The following is a 16,273-nucleotide window of genomic DNA, read 5'->3' as shown; positions in this document are numbered from 1 at the left end:
CTTAGTCAACCAGAGTCATTTACTATTGGCTTTATATTCAGAGAAGCAAATTCCATACAGGAGAGGTTCTAACACCAAACCTTGGGGAAATCCGCTGGTGACTGGTCTTTGGTGATGCAGTGGGTAATGTAGAGGTTTATTATTTTGCTTAACTAATGTTACCCCAAGTGGGATATTTTGTCAAAGGCCTTGGTCAAGTAGAGGTAAGTTGTGTGCACTGTTTTACCTTCATCATTGTCTTAGTGACTCTTTCTGAGAAGTTCAACAGGTTGAGTAAGCATGAACTGCCTTTGACAAATCCGAACTGAGATGGATCCAGTGTTTGAAGGTTCCCCATGTCCTTTTTTGATTAACTCCATGACAATCCTTTCCATAGCTTGACATATGAGGCTGGTCAGACTTGTAGGTCTGTAATTGGGTAACCATTTGAAATGACGGGACCCACTACAGCAAATAGTGACTGGTCGAAAGATTAGACTTATATAAGTCCCATATGGCAATTTTTTTTAAATACTCCCTTTTCTTTGAAGTATGGCAATCTTGGAGTTGGTATATTTATAGGTTCAGGGGGTGTAGGGGGATTGTGGGGGGGGGGGTTGCCTACTGCAAAAAGAAGTTTGAAGGAGAAGAATGGTCTTTGACATTCACTCTTCTCCTGTGTTTTCTGTCTTTTTTTTCAGCATGTCAGCACTCAGCATTTCAAGTGCTGACATTTCAGTAGGCAGCCCTATAGTTGCCTTGATTTGTTTTCCGCTTGTTTGGTACAAAGCCTGTGTTGAGGCTGATTTTGAACACTTCTGTTGGGGACTTAGCTAAATCATGTTTCACACTATTCAGTATGCATCTAGGGATACTGCCAGGACCCAATGATAGTTGAAATCCACAAAAATAATATTTCATTCCATGGTGAGGGAATCAAATTTGTTTGGATATGCCTCATGGATTGTGGGTATCACGAAAGTTGTAAGAAATGGCATGGGATAATATTGGTAATTACTAGGATGTAGAGAGTTTGGGCTCTTGGTGTATGTCTAGATGTGATGAAATTGCAAAAAAAATTATGGAAGTACCGCTACCAGCTGTAACAGAGACATTCTCATTAGAAGGGTGAATAAATGATGTCAGCCATTTAATCCTAGTAGGAAGAGTGTGTTACGTGCATTGGAGCCATGTTTACTGATGATGCAGACTTCCTACTTTCCGACATTTTCTGAGGCTTCTAAAATTGAACAGCACTACTTTTAAAATGTCCTGATTTGGTTAGGCAAGACTGACAGACAGAGCAGACCACTGTTGCTTGTAAAAAGTATTTTGGTGGTGGAGAAATTGTTTGTCAATAAACAAAAACCCAGAGGAAAAATGCACCTTGCCCTTGCACAACAGTTAGGTCTTTGTTGGTTCTGAGGCAGTGACTGTCAACTGTCTGCTTCCAGATAGGCACACGATACCTATTTGTTCATAGGTAGGTACTAGGCTATTGGCCACCCAAGAAAGTTATTTTCCTATGTCTCTATTGAGCAGAGCCACAGAAGTGATCCCTGGGGTGTAGTTCCTATTTCCCATCCACTCATCAAGATTCTTCTTGACGAGTGCTAATGAGAACTTTGCTTGACATTAATCTTTGAGGTACACACACAAACTCTTGCCATAGATGAGATTCAAACCCATACCTTTTTAGCTACTGCTACTACATTGTTCCACATTTATGGCACACGCCATGGAGCTTATAGGTTTGTTAACCAGACAGGCCCTAGATGATGGACAATCTCTTGTTAGGGATGAACCAGGAGCAGTGCCTGGTAAAGTGACTTGATAAATGTCACACATTAGGCAGATGAGGGCTGAGGGACCCAAAACCTTGTACCACATGAAGTACAGCTCACAGACATAATCTTCTGTGTCAACTGTTAGACTTGGCACATATCTGATATCCTTGGAATGATATCAAAATATAACCAGCTATTAAAGTCAGTTATATTCTGTTTGCGGTGGTGGTGCTGCAGTAGCGTTGTCACCTCACAGTAAGACGCTGTCCGGTTCGATTCTCAGCTAGAGCATCTTCTACGTGGAGACATGCGTGAATGGGTGTACCTTCGTTGAAGGTTGTGTGTCAGGGATGGCAACTGGCAACTCAGCACGTAAAAATCTACTGCCAATCATTAGCGGACTGGAGTTCTGCTGTGGCGACCCCTAACCAGGAAAAGCCGAAAGGCACCACAACAACAACAACAACATATTCTGTCTACATTTTGTCAAAAAGATAGGTTGCTACTATAGATTAGTTGTATATCAACCTTGCATGCATACTCAGACAGCTCTATCATGTGTCCATTCATATAATCAATGAATGCATGCCACAGGTTGTTCACAGTCACATGAACATCACCCATGTTGTATGTGTACCTAGGGTTAGGAGACTTGAGTGACCTAGTAACTGTGATATCCTTGTACCAAAGAGGCAGCTCACCATAACCATTTCCTTGTTCGACCTAGTAAGTGGTATGCTTGCATACCTCAGTATGGTGTAATCTATTACTAGGACAATTCCAAGCACAGTGGGTGGTCTAGGAAGCCTTGACTGCTCAGGTGCACCCATCTTGACTGGTGTGTTAGATGGTTCATTAAGTGCAGCTGATTATTTAATTTTGTTTACTGGGGTAGATCACTGATCAAATCTGACCATTTGCAGGTTCACTTCGGGTCACATACATATATACATAGTAACAGTAAAGTAACATTAAAAGTATATATAAATTATACAAGTATAGTGACAAAATGTAACAGAAGTTTAAAAATATACACATATATACATGAAGATTTATAAAGAAGAAAGATCAGGGGTATACAATGCATAATACAGATGTTAATAGGTGCAGGAAGTGTGATCCAGCCAAAAGAACAGACATATTACATACAAGTATGGAGGTGAATTTTAGCAGTGAGGAGAGTAGAGATTGTAGAATATCTTACCCTCACCAAGAATGATGCCACAATATGAAGACAAGATGATCAATTTCAACAATTGGCTTAAGTACTGGTGTCATTCAAAGGGGATCCAATGCCTGTCAGCTTGGGATGATATGCTCGACAAGCCACGATGCTTCGCTAGGGACGGCTTGCACCTGTCATCCCTGGGCTTTCGGATATTGGCAAAGGCTCTTGCTACCCCCATAGTGCCTTTTTTAGGCAAGGCTCAAAAGACAAACCCACCTCCATAGGTATCACATGGGATAAGAAACTAAGAGTAATGCTACTCAACGCCAGAAGTCTAAACCTCAAGATGCATGCACTCAAAACTCTCCTTAGCATGGAGAACATCGATATCTGTGCAGTAACAGAAACCTGGTTCAGGGCTCCCGAGAGCACCCCATCACTACCAGGTTATACCTCATACCATGCTTTTCGGCCCCAAAACTTGGACCGAACCACAAAAGGAGGGGGAGTATCGATATTCATCAAAGATACCTACACCTCCAGGTTGGTGGCAAAGCACGAAGCATCAGAGACTATCCATGTGCAACTAACAGTGGGTAAAACTGCCTTCCAGTTTATAGCCTGCTACAGACCACCTTCCCAAACCCAGGAACCCCACTCGGCCTTCCTGAGAACACTGGAAAATATGAAGGTATCTCCAAACACCATTATATTGGGCGACTTCAACTACCCAAACATAGACTGGGAGCATTACTCTAGCTCCAACACCCTAGCCCAAAGGTTCCTAGAATTTATAAACTCAAATGCTATGGAACAACGTGTTACCACTCCCACAAGAGGAGAAAACATACTGGACCTGATCATCACCAACATGGGGACTCTATGCTCCAGACCAGAAGTGTATCCCTCACTGGTAAGATCAGACCATAAACTAATATCACTGGATATTCACATCCCGACCCCACCCCCTGCCCAGAAAACCACAGTGAAAAACTTCTCTAAAGCAAATGTCACATTCCTCAAAACCGAGGTGGAATCCTTCAAAGCCCCCGGGCCTGTGGAAAATACAGCCAAGACCGCAGAATCCTTTATAAACACATTCTATGAACACCTTCAGGAATGCATGGATCATGCGATCCCAAATAAAACCAAGACCCAATCCTCCAAAGGCAGACGTCCTGTCTGGTGGACCCCAGCCATAAACAAACTATACAATAGAAGGAGGAAGCTACTAAATGATAGAGCAAAATCCCAAAAAGGGAAAGCATCACTGATCAGTATTAGCCAAAAACTACGGGCACTCATAAAATTGTCTAAGGCCAGCTTCGAGAGAAAAATTGCACAGGACACTAAGGATAATCACAAGGCTTTCTTTAGTTATGTTAGGAACCTGGGTGGTAATTCCCAGATATGCTCAGAATTAGTCCAAAATGACAAAAAATACACTGAACCCACAGACATTGCCAACATCCTAGCTGACAGGTTCAGCGCAAACTTCTCCCCCCCTCCCCACCAAAAGGGCAAATATCTATCCCAGCAGAGTGCTGCCCCCCCTGACATCTCAGATGCTCAGGTAAGAGCCGCCCTCTCCAATGCAAAAAACACAGCATCAATGGGACCAGACGGTGTCCCGGGCTGTGTCCTACATGAACTCTAAGAAGAGCTAAACCCAAACATAAAACTACTGTTCAATCTCAGCCTCAATCTCAGCCTTACTACAGGATATGTGCCCAAAGAGTGGCGTACAGCAACAGTGGTCCCTCTCCATAAAGGTGGTGCCTCAACGGATCCTGGAACTATCGCCCCATAAGCCTGACTAGCTTGGTCTGCAAAGCTATGGAAAGGATCATCATGGACCTCATAAATAAAGATACTGGGGACCTACAGACACTGGATCCTACCCAGTTCGGCTTTGTTAAGGGCAGATCCTGCCTCTTAAACCTGGTTGATTTCTTTGAAACAGTCACCAAGGCCATTGACGAGGGGAAGGTGGTCCACACAGCCTACCTGGACCTCGCAAAAGCCTTCGATACAATACCCCACTCGGGCATTATAGATAAGCTCACCAGCTTAAATATAAACCCCTATGTCACTAGATGGATTGCAAACTGGCTCAAGGACAGAACCCACATGGTTAGAATTGCTGGAGCCATGTCAGACTCCAAACCAGTTACAAGTGGTGTCCCACAAGGCTCAGTCCTGGGACCTCTCTTGCTCGGTATATATTTCTCGGAGGTACAGGCCAACACGGAAGGACTGTGGCTGACCAAGTTCACAGATGACTGCAAACTGGGCGCCATAATCGACTCTCCAGCCGACACAAGCATCCTCCAAAAGGGCCTCATAGAAACAGACAACTGGTGACAGAGCCATGGCCTCAAGCTAAATGCCAAAAAGTGTATAGTCATCCCCTTTGGCAAAAACAAAGTGCCCACAAATTACCACATAGGTGGTAATCCATCAAGTACAGTAGAAATAATTAGGGACTTGGGGACCCAAGTTGATAGCAATCTCTCATTTGACAACCACGTAGCCAAAGTGGTTAGAAAAACATTTTATATAGCCCACCTAATCATGAAGGGATTCACATCTAGATCAGGGGAGGTCATCGTGCCTCTTTACTCATCCCTCATCAGGCCCATAATTGAGTACAATGCCCCTTTTGGGATGTACCTTACCAGACACCTGCAGCAACTGGAAAGACCCCAAAAGTACCTCACCAAGAGGATCAAAGGGCTCAAACAGATGCCATATGCTGCCCGGTTAAAGAAACTCCAGCTCTACTCAGTGGCATACCGCCTGTTCAGAGGCGATCTATGCCTGACGTATAAAGCCATGTCCAACCCGGAATTAATGGACATGCTGCACCTCAGAAAATCCAAATCCCATCGAGCTACGTGCTCAAGAGACTTGAACCTCAGCACTGATATAAATAGGACATGTTGGAGGGACAGATTCATAACCCAGAGGCTCCCATCACTCTGGAATAAAATCCCAGTCCAGGTTAGGCAGAGTCCCTCATTGACTCTCTTCAAGAGGAATCTTGATGAGTGGATGGGAGATCATAGGTTTACCCCGGGTATCACTTCTGTGTCACTGTTAGACAGAGGCACAGTATACTAACCTCGAAAAAGAGCATAGCAAAATAAATTTAAAATGGGTGGCGAAAGCCAAACACATTCTGGCTAGGCTTATAAATGCCCTAGGGCAGATAGCCTAGTATGAACCTATGAACCTATGAACCTAACAGCTGCATTTGATTAGCTAATAACAGGAGACGTGGGTATTAGATATACTGTACGGAATGGACAGTGCACATGGGGAAGCAGCGGGTATGAGTTTATATGTTGGACAGGTTAGGAGATTAAGCAGACAAGGTCTTCTGAGAAAAATGTAAAAGTGCAACCACAGGAGTTGGGTAACATGGCCTGATTTCCAAAATGCACTTATATCATTTAGTTAGGTATTTGTTTCAATTGAGGTCTAAATTTGTAGCCTCTGATTTCAGTGAGATTGAGTGGCAAAGATTGCCATAGTTTAAGGGCAAGAACAGAGAAGAAGTGGTCTGTGAAATGAAGTTTAGTGGATGGAGTTATGAGAATATGGCCGTTAGTGGAGTGGCTTCTTATGTTGTAGTATAAATTGGATGTAGTTAGTCTCATAGTTGAAGGTGACTGGGATGACTTGGCATAACAGTTTGAAAAGAAAGGAGCCAAGAAGGAGGTTTGGCTCTACCTTGAAGAGGAAGCCAATTTGTCTTTTCCAAGGAAGAATTCTGTGGTGCTGGGGCAGTTGTGTGACAAGCATATGCTTTTTACTTGATAACCAACAGAAAAATATATACAAAGTAACAGAGACAAACAACACTGAATGCCCTGCAGAGGCATTTCTAATTTTGCACTTAATGATGGAGAAATAGAAGAAAAGATTGTAATAGGCTAACTATTCCATTAGCAGAGGGAATTCATATGCTTTCTAAATATCAGGGAAAGAGATTACCAAAGGAAAGATGTTTTGGTTTTTCTCAGGGCTTGGCCTGTCTAAACATCCAGCAGTGGGATAACAAGCTGACAGCAACCAAAAGAGGGCTTACCATATAATGTATCCAGTATATCTGTTTCCATTAGCAGTAAACCAGTCATTTTGCTGGGGAAAAGTAAGTGTGTGCGTGTGTGTGTGTGTGTGTGTGTGTGTGTGTGTGTGTGTGTGTGTGTGTGTGTGTGTGTGTGAATGCTCATGTGTGTATACATATACATTATACACACTCACAAACACACATTAATGTGACAGAATGATCTACTTAGAAAAAAAATATATACAGTATAACACCACTGGTTCACTAAACTTCATAGTGAAGTGATAAAACCTCACTGTTAGCAGGTGACACAGGAGCACACAGAGGAAGCTATCAGCATTTAACCCTCCTCCAAAAATGGTGAAACTTCAGCTCTTACTTGAAAAGCTGACTGAATGTAAACAATAGGATCACATGACTCGAGTACTTACCCAAACAATTAAAGAGTTTAACTGTTTACTGCAGCTTTTTCTAAAGTGGGAACTATGAATAAACCTACTGCGGATGTTGAGTGTTTCTCCATTTTTCTTTGTTATGGTTATGTCTGGGCAGTTGTAAAAGTTGAGGTAAGGGCAATATAAACATCTTTGCAAATATCATAAAACAAAGACCAACAGCATGTAATACAGGAAAAGAAAGAGGAGATTCTCTGAAATGTATGACAATGGTCATCTAAGCCCAACAAAAAAGTGGTTGAACAAAGGGTAGCTGGGAAAAGGAACTAAAGGAGCAGAGGTGCTTGTGTAGTGACAGATACCACTACAGAATGAAGCAATCTTTCAGTCTTAAATGCGTATCAGCTGAGCACAGCCAAATTAATTTGATATATTAGGAGTAACAAAGTAGCTGAAACTGTAAGGAAATGCTTTCATTTTAAGGCAGTGTACTGTCCACATTTAGAATAAAGCACGAGGCATTTGAGTTAAGAGCAGGTAGTAAAACTCAAACAATGTGTGAAAAGCACAAGAATTTGCAATGGTCTGTGAAGAATGTATTTTTTAAACTACTAAATGGCAGATGGAATGTGCTGCTGGTGATAGGAAACAATTCCAGACATGTTAATTTAAAGAAGAATCTAACTGGAATCCGTAATTCATAGGTTCATAGGTAGGTACTAGAAGTTACCCTGGCTTTCGCCACCAAAGAAATTTGTTTTCCTGTGCCCCTGTCGAGCAGAGCCACAGAAGTGATTCCTGGGGTGAATTTCCTATCTCCCATCCAATCATCAAGATTTTTCTTGAAGAGTGCTAATGAGGATTTGATATAAATAGGGAGTTTGTTCCAGAGTATGGGAAATCTCTGGGACAGGAATCTATTGCTCCAGCATGTTCTGTTTATTGTGGTGACAAGGTTTAGGTCCCTAGAGCATGTAGCTCAGAGGGATTGGGATTTAAGTGGAGCATGTCCAACAGATCTGGGTTTGACATAGCTTTGTATGTTAGGCAGAGACTGCCTCTGAGTAGGGGATATGTGACAGAGTAAAGCTGGAATTTTTTGAGACGGTCTGCGTAGGGCATTTGTTTGAGGCCAGTAATCCTCTTTCTGAGGTATTTCTGCAGCCTTTCTAGTTGTTGCAGATGTCTTGTGAGGTACATACCAAAAGTGGTGTTGTACTCTATAATGGGTCTAATGAGTGATGAGTAGAGGGGAACAATTACCTCTTTTTTCCTGGATGAGAAACCTATTGTGATGAGGTGTGTCATGTAGAAAGATTTCCTGACTACTGTGGCAATGTGATTATCAAAGGAGAGAATACTGTCCACCTGTGTCCCGAGGTCTCTTATCACACTTTCAGTGTTAAGTAGACTACCGCCCATGTGGTAGTTCATGGGTACAGAATTTTTACTAAAAGGGATGACAATGCACTTTTTGGCATTGAGCTTGAGGCCATGGCTTTGACACCAGGCATCTGTCTCAGTGACGCCCTTTTGTAGGATGTCCACATCGTTAGGAGTTTCGATTATGACTCCTAGTTTGTAGTCATGTGCGAACTTCATTAGCCAAAGACATTCTGTGTTAGCCTGTACGTCTGAGAAGTAGATACCAAAACAGGAAAGGACCCAGGACTGAACCCTGTGGTACTCCACTTGTTACTGGTCTGAAGTTGGATTTGGAGTCTGCTACTTTCACAGTGTGGGTTCTGTCAGTGAGTCAGTCCCATCTTGTGACATAGGGATTTATACCTAGTTTAGTGAGTTTATCTGTAATTCCAGAGTGGGGGATGGTGTCGAAGGCCTTGGCAAGATCTAGATATGCTGTGTGAACCACCTTACCCTCATCTACGGCTTTGGTGACCGCTTCAAAAAAGTCTATCAGGTTTAGGAGACATGATCTGCCTTTTACAAACCCGAACTGGGTGAGGTCCAGAGTTTGGAGATTGCCAATGTCATTGTTTATAAGTTCCATGATGATACATTCCACAGCCTTGCAGACCAGGCTCATCAGGCTAATGGGGCGGTAGTTCCCAGGGTCCGTGGTGGCTCCCCCTTTGTGGGATAACTTAAGACAGCAGTAAACAGAAATAGCTGCTACCTTGTAAATCCGACTTTGAAGTCTGTGCAGGGAGATTGCAAAGAAAAGAATCTTATGATTTTGTCAGGGTCTGCGGTTCATCTTATACAAATGGGGTTTATATTTTTATCCCCAAAAGTAATGGTGTGTTGCTTGCTGTATTAATATCAGAGACAATACCATGCTAACACAATACATTCATCTTGAATCTAATGTGCTAACTAATGAATGCAAATGCTTTAGTCTATTAAATGATGATCATTATAAAGAATAATTCTTAAACAAGTCTCAGCAGGATAAAAGGTGATTACAGTTAAATGCAAATCTTGCACCATTGATCTGAATCCTATAAATGCCCTTTATATACTGTGACACCATGGCTGTGATTTTTAACAGCATGCTGTTTTCATGATACTCAGCTGCAGTGATCAAGTAGGAAAAACAGTTAAGGTTATCCATCCATCCATATTTCTCTTTTTTTTTTCTTTTGGATTCACTACGTACAGATGTCTAGGATTAGAAAATAATAAAATCACCAGTGCCTCAGTAGTTCATGGAAACTCGTAATTTATTATAACATGAAAATTAAAATAAAAATAAAATACTTAGTGCTTTCGCCCATTTCACACACTCGGGCTTCTTCACAGTAAAAAATTTGGGCAAACACCATCAATATGTAATCACGCAATCACATGATCAAATACTAATTCAATAAAATCAGCAGCTGATTAAATACAATAAAGAAACAGGACCTAAAACAACTATATTGCCAGTGAATAATAAATATAATAAACTTTAAAAACATGTTTTTAGTGAGTAATGTTTAGTATTCAGAAAACCTGCTGTGACTTCCATTTTCCCTGCCACAGATCATGAAGGTCTTATATTTTGTCTCTTCAGATCCCATGCTGTTTCAGAAAGAATCTGTTTGCATACCAAGTACAGACATACTATTCTCTGTAGATCTTTGTTTTATCCATAATTTCTGATATTTCAGGAAAATCGCTGAGGATTACTGATGGTCAGTAATGGCAAATATTAGAATTCCATACCTATTGTTTAGAAACTGTACACTGAGCACAGCTCCTCATGGTCCTGCAGAGTGTTACAAGCAGCAGAGAGAAGAAAAGAGAGACTTTAAACAGATTATTTTTTTCTCTGCATTTTTACTTGCAATTGCATATTCTCACCAAAAAGCGAGTTTCTAGCTATTCTAATATCTGAAAAAAGCTAGTTTTTGCATTTTCTACTGTTCCTGCACTTCTTTAAATCATTGTTGTGTTGTTTAACTGTTGTAGACTACACACTCAAGTGGGGTAGCATGTTTAAAGCATTTACAGTGTTTTTCTGTTAAGTTGCTGTTGTTCTGTTGAAAAAAGAAAAAAAAAAATCCTTATTTCTCACGTTTTCTGAACTAGAGTAGTCCAGATTTCAGGTTTTGCTGAATTCTGGGCTGTGGTATAAGTTTCTGTGTTGCCCATATCCTTACTTGGATAGGAGGAAGCTTCTCTATTCACCAGTGAGAGTGGGGAGCTTTGAGCAGCCTATCCGTCCCTGGAGGAGTGGTCTCAGCCCAGCAACTAGTAGCTTATTGGCCGTTTTGGGCCAATTCCTATCTCTTTCAAGTTCCCTGCCTTAAAACCCGCATTTGCATGGTTTTGCAAGATTTTGCACATCGCGCAATGTCACGCAGCACCGTTTAAGCAGTTTTAAACTATTCCCGGCTCCACAAAGTCTGCTCTTCAATTTTTCCCTTAGAACTAGTCAAACTCTTAAAATAAGCACTCAACCATCATTCTACAGCCCAGCACTTGCTCAAATTTCTCAGTAAGCATTAACAAACTTTAGCACTACACCCCCTTATACTATCCAGAAATACAAGGCTCCCTATTTTTCCATTCCGGACAATCAATAAATCAGTTCTTTAAACCATCCAGGCATGTCCAAAGTGCAGTTTCAGGTATACTCTCTAGTCCAACTGGTGAACCTGGGAATCTTGAAGCAATGTTACAATTGCCTTATGTACACAGACAACCCTCTCCTCCTTCCAACAAACTCAAATATATGTGAGAGATGCAATATACAGCCAAACTGGAGGCTGAGCTCTCTCAACCCAAGACTGGCATAGTCAGTCAGGAGGAGAAGGAAACCACTCGCACCACACAACCAGTCTCACATAGACCAATCGCACCAGCAAACAAGACACAAACTCACAAAAATGTACTTGGAGGCTCTAAATAAAAATCTGCCAAAGCAACAGAGACCTCCAAAGCAAACATCCAAGCAACCGCTACCCCACAACAACTTTCACGTATCACATACTTCACAAAGTCAGTGTGCCACACAGTCGCAGCCCCTAAGGCTAAATAACACACCTAATACACTAGTAATTGGAGACTCTATTGTCAGGCACACTGTCGTCCCACTCACCAGACTAAACAAGGAGAAGGTCACTGTAAGCTGCCTGCTGAGTGCCAGGATCCGCCACATAACACAAGCACTCAGGTCACTCCACAGCAGGTACAAATATGATTCTGTCACTGCTGTTGGTGTGAATGACCTGAGACGTACCTCCCTGGACTACATTTAAAGAGACATATAGGAGCTATCTGATCATGTAGCCCTGGCCGGTATGACCCTGACCCTGAGTAGCATCTTGCCCTCACCAAGAATGATGCCACAGTATAAAGACAAAATGATCAATTTTAACAACTGGCTAAGCTATTGGTGTCATTCAAAGGGGATTCAGTGTCTATCAGCCTGGGATGGCATACTCGACAAGCCACGTTGCTTTGCCAGGGACGGCTTGCACCTGTCACCCTTAGGCTTTTGAATTCTGGCTAAGGCTCTTGCCACCCCCATAGTGCCATATTTAGGCAAGGCTCAAAAGACAAACCCACCTCTATAGACAATACCAGAAACAAAAAACTAAGGGTAATGCTAGTCAATGCCAGAAGACTAAACCTCAAGATGCACGCATTCGAGGGACTTCTCAGTATGGAGGAAATTGATATCTGTGCAGTAACAGAAACCTGGTTTAAGGCCCCAGAGAGCACCCCAGCACTACCAGGATTCAACTCATACCATTCTTTTTGGCCCCAGAACTTGGACCAAAACACTAAAGGTGGGGGAGTATCCATCTTCATCAAGGTACACACACCTCCAGGTTAGTGGCACTGCACGAGGCAGCGGAAACCATCCATGTGCAACTAACAGTAGGTAAAACTGCTTTTCAGTTTATAGCCTGCTACAGATCACCCACCTTGTCTCAGGACCCCCACTCAGCATTCCTGAGAACATTGGAGAATATGAAGGCCTCACCAAACACCATGATATTGGGGGATTTCAACTACCCAAACATCGACTGGGAAAACTACTCAAGTCCAAGCTCTTTCGCCCAATGGTTCCTGGAGTTTATAAACTCAAATGCCATGGTCACCACTCCCACAAGAGGGGACAACATATTGGACTTGGTCATCACCAACATGGGGCTCAATGTTCCACACCAGAGGTAAACCCCTCATTGGTAAGATCAGACCATAAACTAATTACAATGGACATCCACATCCCAACCCCATCCCCAGCCAAGGAAACCACTGTGAAAAATTTCTCAAAAGCAAACTTCACACTTCTCAAGACTGAGGTGGAAAGTTTCAAAGCCCCCAGGCTAATGGAAAATTCTACCCAAACTGCAGAATCCTTTACAAATGCACTCTATGAGCACCTACAGGAATGCATGGATTGTGCCATCCCAAGTAAAACCAAGACTCACTCCTCCAAAAACAGGAGACCAGTCTGGTGGACCCTGGCCATAAATAAGCTATACAACAGAAGGAGGAAACTATTACATGATAAGGCAAAATCCCAAAAAGGGAAGGCATCCCTGATCAGTACTAGCAAGAAACTTCGATCCCTCATAAAATCATCAAAGGCTAGCTTTGAAAGAAAAATCGCCAAAGACTCTAAAGATAATCACAAGGCATTCTTTAGCTACATCAAGAATCTGGGTGGCAACTCTCAGATCTGCTCTGAGCTGGTGCAAAATGGCACAAAATACACAGAACCCACTGACATTGCCAACATCCCGGCAGACAGGTTCAGTGCAAACTTTACCCCTTTCCCCCCCAAAAGGACCAGTGTCTATCCCAGAAGAATGCAGTCCCCCAGGCATCACAGACACACAGGTGAAAGCAGCCCTCTCCAAAGTAAAAAACACAGCATCAATGGGACCGGATGGTATCCTGGGCTGCGTCTTACATGAGCTTCAAAATGAACTAAACCCTCACATAAACTCACTGTTTCAACTCAGCCTTACCACAGGTTATATACCCAAAGAATGGTGTACAGCAACAGTGATCCCGCTCCACAAAGGTGGCACCACAACGGCTCTCTGGTGTCAATGTCATAGCCTCAAGCTAAATGCCAACAAATGCACAGTCATCCCGTTTGGGAAAAACAAAACACCCACGAATTACCACATAGGTGGCAGCCCCCTTAATACAGAAGAGGTAATAAAAGATCTGGGGACCCAGGTAGATAGTAAAATCTTCTTTGACAATCATATTGCCAAAGTAGTTAGGAAATTCTTCTATGTGGCCCATCTAATTACTAAAGGGTTCGCATCTAGAAATAAAGAGGTTATACCGCCCCTCTACTCATCACTCATCAGACCCATCATAGAGTACAATGCCCCATTTGGGATGTACCTCACAAGACACTTCCAACAGCTGGAGAGACCACAAAAGTACCTCACCAAGAGGATTACTGGCCTCAAACATATGTTCTATGCAGCCCGACAAAAAACTCTGGCTGTAATCAGTGGCATATCACTTATTCAGAGGTGAACTCTGCCTGACCTACAAAGCCATGTCCAACTCAGAATTGATGGACATGCTCCACCTAAAGAAATCCAAGTCACTGCGAGCCATGCGCTCTAGTGAGCAAAACCTCGCCACAACAATAAATAGAACATGCTGGAGGGATAGATTCCTGTTACAGACTCCCCATGCTTTGGAACAAAATTCCAAACTACATTTAGCAGAGCCCCTCACTAACACTCTTCAACAGAAACCTTAACGAGTGGATGGGTAACAGAAAATACACCCCTGGGATCACTTCATTGGCTCTGCTTGACAGAAGATCAGTTAATTAATCAATGGGGCGGCGAAAGCCGACACACTCTGACTAGGCTTATAAATGCCCTCGGGCAGATATCCTAGTACCTACCTATGAGCCTATAAATTAAAATAAAATCAGTATTGCAAATCTTATTACTTTGAAATGACAACTTCCTTACACTGGTACAGCTGTTACACTGAGCTAAGAAGTTTGACTACTTAGAGGAATATGGAGGAAGATCTGGCTATTGTTTAAAGACTATTTTAGCTCTCCTGTATCAAGCATCTTGCTTTTAGCACAACCAAGGTCATTTGATTTAAAAAGAAATGCCTTGATGAAAAAAACAGTAAAGCTGAGAAGCACAAGTTTTCATACAAATAATTTACATATTCTGTTTTACAGCACAGCTGCATTTGACAGTTTCTGAACTGTGTGAGAGCAATTATCTTGGGTGGAGTTGAGTGGTTGCTAATATTACAGAATCCCAAATGGTATTGGTTGGTTAAGCACTGCCTCAATCCTAAACAGTTCATTGTCTTGTACAGTTGTAATGTTCGCTTAGCTTCCTCAACACATTTTCTGATTTGATTATAGGTTCATAGGTAAATAATAAACTGCCATTGCAGGCCATTTTAAGCCTAGCCAGTCCCCTTTCATGAGAAACAAACCCTATATCTTGTGCCTTTGAGGTAAAAACCTGAACCATTGTGCCAGATGTGCAAATTATGTAATACTTTCAGACAATTCAAATATACATGCTTCAGTTATGTTGAATATTTTGGCTTACCTCCTTTTTCTGCTTTGTTTCTCTTAAAGTTTGTAAATAGGCTTCATGTTCTTTTCCCGTTTTCTCCATGAGTCGCTTCATCTGCTGTACTCCATTGACAGCATTTTCAATTTCTGTTTCCAAGTACTTCTTTCCCTGTTCCGACAGCTCTTTAAAGAAAAAAAAAGGTACTTTTCTGTAACTGTGCTATAGTGAAAAAAGCTGTAATTTAAAAAATGTATGTATTATAATGCTATTGGCTGAAATTTTATTTATACTGAAAGCCAAATTATTGCATTAGGATATAAATGCCAATGTGTAATGGTGCATATAGCTATTGGATTTGAATGTGGATGGTAGTTTTGTTAAATGAATCGGCTCCACATTGCAAATCGGGTCTAAACTATTATCCATTTAAATCTCTGACATATGGCAACTGTACACTTTTCATGTAAAAGGTACAGGTAGATATACCTATCGGCTTTTGTAAAATAGCATGCTGCTTGTTTTTATAACTTACTTCTAAGCAGAATGCTAAGCAATAACTTAACAACTCTGAAGGATGTTACAAAACAACTAGGCAATTTTGTACTTCAAGTTATACTCTGCACCTTATGCAATTACATGTGTCATTAGCTGCAAAAATAAAGGTATCCTTTTTTTTTCCAAAATCTCTTTATTTCATTTTCTTTTTTTTCAAATAATAACAACAATATGATAACTCAAAAACACAAATAAACAATACAAATACCTGTCTAAAGAAAACAGACTCAATCTTGTTCCAAGAAAATTATATATATATATATATATATATATATATATATATATATATATATTTATATATATATATATATATATATATATATATA

The 16,273-nt window shown here is 41.5% G+C and overlaps 1 protein-coding gene across 2 annotated transcripts in view; it reads right to left on the bottom strand.

Annotated features, from left to right (window-relative positions):
* Window positions 1-16,273, bottom strand: part of CLU (clusterin) — a 229,419-nt gene that overhangs the window by 186,944 nt on the left and 26,202 nt on the right. For both annotated transcript variants that reach the window (XM_044062683.1, XR_006363635.1), the window contains exon 3: window positions 15,426-15,574. In XM_044062683.1, coding sequence (XP_043918618.1) covers window positions 15,426-15,574 — 149 coding nt within the window. The remainder of the gene's footprint in view (window positions 1-15,425; window positions 15,575-16,273) is intronic.

Source organism: Protopterus annectens, chromosome 2.part1 (assembly GCF_019279795.1).
Source record: "Protopterus annectens isolate FY-2018-M chromosome 2.part1, PAN1.0, whole genome shotgun sequence".
In the NCBI taxonomy this organism is placed as follows: domain Eukaryota; kingdom Metazoa; phylum Chordata; order Ceratodontiformes; family Protopteridae; genus Protopterus; species Protopterus annectens.
This window is presented reverse-complemented; position numbering and strand designations above follow the sequence as displayed.